The 9,262-nt window shown below is 61.1% G+C and overlaps 1 protein-coding gene across 1 annotated transcript in view; it reads left to right on the top strand.

The window, feature by feature from the left end:
- Window positions 1–9,262, top strand: part of MYBPC3 (myosin binding protein C, cardiac) — an 18,080-nt gene that overhangs the window by 6,301 nt on the left and 2,517 nt on the right. The window contains exons 11-27 of the mRNA XM_010842455.1: window positions 234–388; window positions 1,310–1,442; window positions 1,669–1,671; window positions 1,783–1,907; window positions 1,983–2,088; window positions 2,182–2,348; window positions 2,686–2,851; window positions 3,826–3,932; window positions 4,018–4,047; window positions 4,935–5,074; window positions 5,274–5,354; window positions 5,966–6,125; window positions 6,436–6,540; window positions 6,634–6,822; window positions 8,093–8,230; window positions 8,361–8,528; window positions 9,147–9,235. Coding sequence (XP_010840757.1) covers window positions 234–388; window positions 1,310–1,442; window positions 1,669–1,671; window positions 1,783–1,907; window positions 1,983–2,088; window positions 2,182–2,348; window positions 2,686–2,851; window positions 3,826–3,932; window positions 4,018–4,047; window positions 4,935–5,074; window positions 5,274–5,354; window positions 5,966–6,125; window positions 6,436–6,540; window positions 6,634–6,822; window positions 8,093–8,230; window positions 8,361–8,528; window positions 9,147–9,235 — 2,062 coding nt within the window. The remainder of the gene's footprint in view (window positions 1–233; window positions 389–1,309; window positions 1,443–1,668; window positions 1,672–1,782; window positions 1,908–1,982; window positions 2,089–2,181; window positions 2,349–2,685; window positions 2,852–3,825; window positions 3,933–4,017; window positions 4,048–4,934; window positions 5,075–5,273; window positions 5,355–5,965; window positions 6,126–6,435; window positions 6,541–6,633; window positions 6,823–8,092; window positions 8,231–8,360; window positions 8,529–9,146; window positions 9,236–9,262) is intronic.

The raw sequence follows: 9,262 nt of genomic DNA, 5'->3' as shown, positions 1-9,262 counted from the left end.
CCTTATCACCCCTACTTCAGCCAGGAGCCCCTCCCCGTCCCAGTCCCCCACACTGAGCACCTAAGGCCTCATGATCCCCAGAACTGGTCCAGGATCCACTCCAGTTCAAGCTGCCCCACCAGAAGCGAAGGGTCAGCGGGGCGGGGGCAGCTCCCGCTTGCGGAGGGGAGGGCAGGGGGACAGCAACTCTGTCCTGGCCACGGGGGCTCTGAGGCCTTGCCACGTGGACGCAGGCTGGAGGCCCCCGCCGAGGAGGACGTGTGGGAGATCCTGCGGCAGGCACCCCCGTCGGAGTACGAGCGCATCGCCTTCCAGCATGGAGTCACCGACCTGCGGGGCATGCTCAAGAGGCTCAAGGGCATAAAGCGGGACGAGAAGAAAAGCACAGGTGAGCCTCCAGCGCAGAGCCAGGCGAGGCAAAGGCTGGCTGAGCGCCTGCCTAGATGTGCGTGGGCACGTGCACGCACGGCGGCGCGCAGACGCAGGCATGTGCGCACAGCGCGGCACGCAGACGCGCTGCCGGGAAAGAGCGGCATCCAGCTTGACTCAGAGACACCCGGGAAGGGACCATTTGGGTGAACGTCCTCTTCTGTGGGGGGAAAAAACTGGGGTGCCCGGGTTGGCATCTGGTCGCACAGAAAAAGAAAAGGGCAGTTAGCCCCGAGATGCCACAGGAAGAGGACGGAGCCCAGGCCAGCCCTCCTCTCCACAGCCAAAGCCAGGAGGCCCCTTCCTCCCCGACCCGCCCTTGGGGAAAAAAGTAGCCTGCTTGATTCTCCCCATACCCCCCAGAAGGGGAGGAAGCCAGTTTAGCCCAGAGGACACCGCCCCCTCCCCCGACCCGGGAAGAGAAAACCCTGGTTAAGCCCCCTCACAGGCCAACAGAACAGGTGGGTGCAGGTGAGCGCCCCCGGCCCCCACCCCAGGTGGGTCAGAGGCGAGGGCTCGGGTCAGCCCTTCCCCATCGCGGGCTTGACATGGAGACCCCGAGTTGAGACGGCGGAGGCACCTAGAAGGAGGGCATGAACCTGGGGGTTGCCACAAAAACAGACTGGAGAGGAAGAGAAGGCCCATTTGTCCCACCACCCATTCTCCTGCCAAGCTCCTGCCTTTCTGGAAGCCCTGAACCCTAGCTCTGAGCTGAGCAGGTGAAGTGGACCCCAGGGAAGGAAGCCAGAGAGACAAGGAGCTGACAGAGATAAGGAGACAGTCACAGCAGAGGCACAGAGAGAGACGTGGGGAGGTGGGACCGTGTCCTCCTGGCCTGGGCCAGCCTGGGGAGCCGGGGGCTGAGGGTGGGGGTGCTCAGCCTTTCAGAAGAAGCTGCAGCCGGCCTACCAGGTGAGCAAGGGCCACAAGATCCGGCTGATGGTGGAGCTGGCCGACCCTGACGCCGAGGTCAAGTGGCTTAAGAACGGACAGGAGATTCAGATGAGCGGCAGGTGAGGGCGGGTGCTGGGGCCTGGGGGTGCTGGGGCCGGGAAGGGCTGCCCCCCAACCCTGCGTTCCCTGCCTCTCTCTCCGCCCCTGCCCTCTGGCCAGCTCTCACTCCCTATCTCTGTCTCTCCCCATTTCTCTGGGTTCTAACTCTCGTCTCTGTTTCTTCCCGGCTCTCTCGATCTCGCTCCTCGCTTCGGGAATGCTCCACGGGCCTCTTCTGCTCTGCAGCAAGTAAGGTTCCTTGGGGTGGGGGCACAGGGGTCCCGATGGGGGTTTGAGGGGGCACCCAGGGCCCAGGCGGGGAGTCCATGGGTCTCCTGCCCCCACCCTGGCCTTACCCAGGTACATCTTCGAGTCCATCGGCGCCAAGCGCACGCTGACCATTAGCCAGTGCTCGCTGGCGGACGACGCAGCCTACCAGTGCGCGGTGGGTGGCGAAAAGTGCAGCACCGAGCTCTTCGTCAAAGGTGGGCCTGGGGCCCTGAGACCCCGAGAGGGGACCCACAGAGCGGCCCGCCCATCTCGCTCCCTCCGCTTGACAGAGCCCCCCGTGCTGATCACGCGGCCTCTGGAGGACCAGCTGGTGATGGTGGGACAGCGAGTGGAGTTTGAGTGTGAAGTGTCTGAGGAGGGGGCGCAGGTCAAATGGTGAGTGCCGAGGCAGGGGGTCGTGGGGCAGGGCCGGGGGCCTGGGGTGTCCCCAGAGGGGGCCCTGGCACCTGCTGCCCACCCTCTGGCCAGGCTGAAGGACGGGGTGGAGCTGACCCGGGAGGAGACCTTTAAATACCGGTTCAAGAAGGACGGTCAGAAGCACCATCTGATCATCAACGAGGCGACACTGGAGGACGCCGGGCACTATGCGCTGCGCACCAGTGGGGGCCAGGCTCTGGCTGAGCTCATCGTGCAGGGTGAGCCCCCAGCCACGGGCGGGGATCAAGCAAAGCCAGCATCAAGGCCCGCGTGGTCCTGGACATGCCACTTCAATACCTCAAACCTCACTCTCCTCATCCATAAAATGGGGATGCTGGGGTGACCACCTGGAGAGTGTTGGGAGGTTCAGATGGGCCTGGTTAGCGTCACCCACCCTGGCGCACTTAGGTTCCTTGTGTACACAGCACCATCACAGGCACACAGGCATTGCATTCATGCACGCACTCATGTGTTTTCACAAGCCCAGGAGGTCTCTGCAGGGATTCCCACCCACACACACCCGCCCCAGCTCACTGGCTCTGCCCTGCCCCACAGAGAAGAAGCTGGAGGTGTACCAGAGCATTGCAGACTTGACGGTGGGCTCAAAGGACCAGGCTGTGTTCAAGTGTGAGGTGTCAGATGAGAACGTGCGGGGCGTATGGCTGAAGAACGGAAAGGAGCTGGTGCCTGACAGCCGCATAAAGGTGTCCCACATCGGGCGGTGAGTGTGCAGGATGTGCCAGGGACAGTCACAGAGAGACAGCAAGAAACAGAGAGACACAGGCAGAGGGAGGGACAGACACACAGAAAAACAGACTGAAGCAAAGAAAAAGAGACGAACAGGAAGAGAGCGCGCTAAGAGTGAGCTAGAGACAGAGACTGAGAGACGGGGGAGAGAGATGAACAGAAAGGGACAGACACACGGTCAGGACAGAGACAAAGAGGAGAAGGGACGCACCCAAGTGTGGAGAGGCAGAAGCGTACGGAAAAGGAGGGCCCCTTAGAGATGGAGGGGGAAGTCGGAGACAGATGAGGCAGTGAGAGAGACAGGCTGGGACCCCCAGCTCGGGACCAGGGCGGGGCAGGGCGCACGGGGCATGGCTCTGGCCAGGGGCCCTCACTGTCTCCCACTCTCTTACTCATACCCTGAGTATCTGGGCCAGCCCGTGCTGAGCCCAAGGTCACAGAGATTAATGTGACAAGCCCCTGCCCAGTCTCCAAGGGCCCAGCCAAAGGGACATGTCTACACTGCCTACCTCTGAAAGCAGGCAAGGGAGCGGAAAAATTCAAAAGCAGAGAAAGCACTCAAAAAAATTTTTATTTTTTGGCTGTTCTGGGTCCTTGTTGGTGTGCACAGGCTTTCTCGAGCTGCGGCAAGCGGGAGCTGCCCTGTGGTTGCAGTGCTGGGGCTCCTCATTGCGGTGGTGGTTCATTTTGAGGAGAACCCGCTCTAGGTGCACCTGCTTTAGTTGCTCCTCAGCATGTGAGATCTTCCCGGACAAGGGGTCGAACTCATGTCCCCTGCGTTGGCAGGTGAATTCCTAACCACTGGACCACCAGGGAAGTCCGAGAAAACACTCTGCACACCACTGAGCCAGGGCAGGGCGAGGGCTCCCTGGAGCCCTGGCTGGGGTGTCTGGTGAGGCAAGGGGTGCGTGGCCCAGCAGGGTCCCTTGAGCCACAACTGCCCTGTAGGGTCCACAAGCTGACCATTGACGACGTCACGCCCGCAGACGAGGCGGACTACAGCTTTGTGCCGGAAGGCTTCGCCTGTAACCTGTCTGCCAAGCTCCACTTCATGGGTGAGCCGGTGCTGAGGGGCAGAGGGGCCCCTGCTGCTGGGCCCATCCTGCACCCTGGTGCCACTTGCTCTTCCATCTCTTGCAGAGGTCAAGATTGACTTCGTGCCCAGGCAGGGTGAGTCTCGGGCCCCGGCATGCTGCCTCCCCCACCCCGCCAGGGTCTCCTCTCCACTCAACAGAAGCAGGGAGCCGGGAGTCGGGACCTGGCTCAGCCTGAGGCCCAGCCTCAGCTCTGCCACTCTGACCGCAGGCCAGCTGAGGTCTATCTCAGCCTCAGTTTCCTCACCTCTAAAACGTGGACCCCGAAGTGGCTCCCCAGTGGGGTGATAGGAACGATGACCTAAGGTGGTATGTGTGAGCTTGCAGAGGACATCACAGTTGTGGGGTTTTATTATTAATCTTTTTTGCTTTTAAGAAGTACCTCTCCTGCATTTAGATTAAACTGTGATCAGGCATTTTAGGATTTTAACTTCAGGAGACTTGTCCAGGCTGAGGCGGGCTCTAGGCCAGGGCTTTCCAAACAGGGTTCAGTAAGTTTGAGAAACTCTGAGCCGTCCGTCTGTCCTACTGCTTGTTGCTTCAAAAAGCGCATGGGCATGTCAGAGGCTCTGAAAAGTCCTACTCAAGTTGGTTTAACCCAGGGTTTCTTAAATATTTTCCATGGAAACTTTTTTTTTCTAGCAAGACACTGGTGTTCCCCCAAACACAATCTGAGAAATGCCATCCTAGGTGACCCAACGTTACGAACCTCCCTGGGAACTTCCTGGGCAGATGGCAGTTTTAGGTGTGATCGGGCAGGGTTACACAGGTGTATATGTGTGTTAGTACTCATTAAGCAGTGTGCTCAGTGTTGGCATTTGATTGTATGCAAACTATACCTCGAGAAAATAAATTCAGAAGATAAACCAACTCCCAGGGGCATGTGCTTTTTCCAGTTCTCCCTTCTTTCAGAGGCCTGGGGCCCTTTTCTTCTTTCTCTGACCTGTTCTGTCTCCCTGCCAGAACCTCCCAAGATCCACCTGGACTGCCCGGGCCGCGTGCCGGACACCATTGTGGTGGTGGCCGGGAACAAGCTACGCCTGGACGTCCCTATCTCCGGGGATCCTGCTCCCACTGTGATTTGGCAGAAGGCCATCACAAAGGTACTGTGGACCCCTCCCCCCACGCCCCCATCTGTAAAATGGGCACGTGGGCCCAGCACGCTCCCCACCCCACCTGCGCACGCCCTACAGCTGGCCGGGGGTGGGCAGAGCAAGGACAGGGTGCTTGGCAGGGTTCCCTCCAGGCCAAACCAGACCTTCCTCCTCCGCCCTCCCTCCTTCCTTCCCGTCTTGTTTCCAGGGGAATAAGGTCCCAGCAGGGCCAGCCCCCGATGCATCAGAGGAGTCAGGTGCCGGTGACGAGTGGGTGTTTGACAAGAAGGTGAGTGAGGCTGGAGGAGGCTCGTTTGGCTGCCGTGAGTTTCTGTCCACGTGGGATCTGCCCTCAGGCGAGGTCTCTGTTGAGATGCCCCATTGGGCCAGCTGTGTTCCTGCCCCAGGCAGGGTCTCCACCCTCCACACCCAAGAAGTCGTTCGGACTTGCGGGCTCCCTGGCTCTTGTCTTCCTGAGCCCACCTTGACTTTGTGCTCCCTCCCCGCGGGGGAGTAGGTCCTTGGCCCTTTTCGGTCGGAGTCGCAGCCAGGGCACCGCTCTTGGCTTTTCTTTCTCCTCCACGCACCACTGCTTCCTCTGCCCAGCTGAGGTCTTTTGAGACCCTCACAGTAATTGTGTGAGGTCGTTTAGGTCAGAAAGTCAGACTGAGGATGGAGAGGACAGGTGACTGCCTGAAGTTCCATGACAAAGTGAGGGCCGTGCTCCGGCAGGTGGTGGGAAAGGGTCTTGGATTAGACACTCACACGGTGGTTTCCACTGAGGCTGTGTCTCCCCAGCAGACCCGGGCTGAGCTGCGTGTCCACCTCAGGGCTGTCAGCGGCTGCAGGAACCCCTGGGGTCTGACTTGAGCCCCCCCCCAACTCCTCCTCCCCCGCCAGCTGCTGTGTGAGACAGAGGGCCGGGTCCGAGTGGAGACCACCAAGGACCGCAGCATCTTCACCGTCGAGGGGGCCGAGCGGGAGGACGAGGGTGTCTACGTGGTCACGGTGAAGAACCCCGTGGGGGAGGACCAAGTCAGCCTCACGGTCAAGGTCATCGGTGAGGCGGGGGTCCAGGGGAGAGCACGGAGGTAACCAGGGAGGACCCGGCTGTTCAGTCCTTTAGGCTCTCAGCAGACGTCGCGGGGCCCTCTCAGATTGGTAGAGCGGGTTGGGACTTGGACCTGGGGGCACACAGGCAGTGGGGAGCTGTAGTCGGCTGATTGCAGGCTGGTGACCTGATGAGAACTGCATTCTGGAAAGATGGTGTTAGCCTGTGGGGGCACGGGGGAGCCTGTTGGTTAGGGTGGTGAGGGGATGGGCACCGTTGGCCCCGGCTGGGCAGGGCACATGAGGGTCCACTCCCCCAGATGTGCCGGATGCTCCTGCGGCCCCTGAGATCAGCAAGGTGGGCGAGGACTCGTGCACAGTGTGCTGGGAGCCCCCGGCCTACGACGGCGGGCAGCCGGTCCTGGGTGAGCTGCGGGCATGGGACTGAGCCCTGGGCAGGGCGCGTGGGGTGGGGGGCTGAGCTGCAGGCAGACCAGCGCGCCGGCCTTCCCATCCAGGCTACATCCTGGAGCGCAAGAAGAAGAAGAGCTACCGGTGGATGCGGCTGAACTTTGACCTGCTTCGGGAGCTGAGCCACGAGGCACGGCGCATGATCGAGGGCGTGATCTATGAGATGCGGGTCTACGCAGTCAACGCCGTGGGCATGTCCAGGCCCAGCCCTGCCTCCCAGCCCTTCATGCCCATCGGTGAGCCTGCGAGTGCCCCCAGCCCTGCCCCGGGCCACCGCGGCCAGGGTGCAGTAACCACAGCCATTCTTCGGGCTGCGTTCACACCCCTCGACTTCCTTCATTCCCGTCATCTCACAGGTGAAGAAAGGGAGGCTCTGGGAAGTAAATTACTTGGGAGCCCAGCTGGCAGCGGGTGAGACTTGCCTCTCCAGCCCCACTTTCTGCATCTGTGAAGTGGGGGTAATGACAGTGTCTGTTTCACAAAACTGCTGTTAAGATGAAGTGAGAGCACGCAGGGGGAGCATCTGGCGTAGGTGCTTCTTTTCCCCCTCCCCCCTCTCTTCAGCCAGGGTTTGTGAGCCAGGGAAGGGGTGAGGGCAGGGGGCTGCTGAGGGTGTGAGGGATGTCTGTCTGTGGAAAGCGCCTTGGACCAGGAACCAGAGCCAGCACCTTCGTCCCCAGGAGGAATATCTGGAGTCATGGTCTCCCCCGAGCCTCAGTTTCTGCATCTGTATAATGGGGGTTGAGAAGTCCCCAGGAGGAATATCTGGAGTCATGGTGTCCCCCGAGCCTCTGTTTGTGCATCTGTATAATGGGAGTTGAGAAAGTCCCCAGGAGGAATGTCTGGAGTCATGGTGTCCCCCGAGCCTCTGTTTGTGCATCTGCATAATGGGAGTTGAGAAAGTCCCCAGGAGGAATGTCTGGAGTCATGGTCTCCCCCGAGCCTCAGTTTCCACATCTGTATAATGGGGGTTGAGAAGTTAGAGCAGCCCCCGAGGGTGTGGCACTCTTGAGGATCCCTGTCAGTGTCAGGACCCATGAGTCTAGGGGACAGGGTGGCTGGCCGTAGTGGGGCAGACACAGGGAGGGGCAAGGTTTGGTGAGATGGCAGGAAGAAGGTGCTCTGGGGGCAAGGGCTCAAGCCTCCCTCTTTAGGGACTGACTGCAGTTTTCTCAGCTCACTTGTACAATGCCAGGAAACTTCCATGTTTTGGGTTAGTTTTCCCTTAAATTACATCTGTAGCGTCTTCTGCTCCGTCTGAAAGGAGCGACTCCTTCTAAGCATGTTGGTATTTGGGGTGTCTTTTTAGATCTTTCTTCTGTAATTGCTGGTGCTGTCTGGGTGCGTGTTTGTTTCTAAGTCTTTCTAGAGACATGTCTTTTAACAAAGCTGGGCTATTTCTCAAGTGCTTGAAGGCCAGTGGAAGGGGGAGGGTTTCCCTGGATCCTTCAGTTGCACTGACGGGTGCAGCCTCGCTCAGACCCCGTCTGCCTCCCCTCTGCCCAGGCCCGCCCAGTGAGCCCACCCACCTGGCGGTGGAGGACATCTCCGACACCACCGTCTCCCTCAAGTGGAGGCCCCCCGAGCGCGCGGGAGCCGGAGGCCTGGACGGCTACAGCGTGGAGTACCGCCGGGAGGGCTCCGGTGAGGGCGCTGCAGGGCCTGGGCCCCCTGCAGCGCCCTCACCGGAGCCCTGCCAGCCACCGGGAGGTGGGCAGCAGGCTGCAGACCCTGCCGGCCTTGCCGCCTCACGGCCGCCTCCGCCCACCCGCAGGCTCGGCGTGGGTGTCTGCCCTGCCAGGGCTGATAGAGCGCACTTCACTGCTGGTGAAGGACCTGCCCACTGGCGCCCGCGTGCTCTTCCGTGTGCGGGCGCACAATATGGCGGGGGCTGGACCCCCCATCACCACCAAGGAGCCTGTGACGGTGCAGGAGTTGCTGCGTGAGTGCCCCCCGCATGCAGGGAGGTGGGGGCGGTTGGGGAGAGCCTGCCAGAGGGAGGAGAGTGCTGGGCAGGGACGAGGGGCCGGCCCCCTTACCCCGGGGGTGGCACGTGTGGGGCCTCCCGCCTGGCTGCTCCCTGTCAGTCCCCGGTTCGGACCAGGGAAGGCGCAGGTTGTTGCACCATCACCGTCGAGCTGTTCTGGGGGTCTCTCAGCTCCATCAGTTCGGCGTTGTCCACGTGCTCAGTACAGAGCAGTGAGGTCACTTGGCGTCAGGTTGGCCCCTGGGGGGATCCACTTTCCATTAGTCTGTCACCAGCAAAGAGTGGATCGTTGAGGAACTGCTGCTCAGAGTGGACAGAGAAAACAGCAGGGGGCGTAGAGGCAAAGGCCTAGATTAGCATCCCGGCCTGTGACAGACTGGCTGTCGGACCCTGAACAAGTCCTTCACCCGCTCTGGTCCGTGCCTGTGTCGCAGCATGAAGCTTGGTGGTGGCGGGAGCCCTGGGACCTTTGGGGCTGGGGCTGGGCGGCGGGAGGAGAGGGGGGCCCAGCCACGGCTCTCCAGCCTTGCCTGGGCCTGCAGGCCCCGCCAAACCGCTCTCCTGTGCCCACAGAGCGGCCTCGGCTGCAGCTGCCCAGACACCTTCGCCAGACCATCCAGAAGAAGGTCGGGGAGCCCGTGAACCTCCTCATTCCTTTCCAGGTAGGACTGGCTGGCCCCTGCCCTGGC

Source organism: Bison bison, unplaced genomic scaffold (assembly GCF_000754665.1).
Source record: "Bison bison bison isolate TAMUID 2011002044 unplaced genomic scaffold, Bison_UMD1.0 scf7180017864178, whole genome shotgun sequence".
Classification (NCBI taxonomy): Eukaryota; Metazoa; Chordata; class Mammalia; order Artiodactyla; family Bovidae; genus Bison; species Bison bison.
Note: the sequence above shows the minus strand (reverse complement) of the source record. Positions and strands in the feature narration are given on the sequence as shown.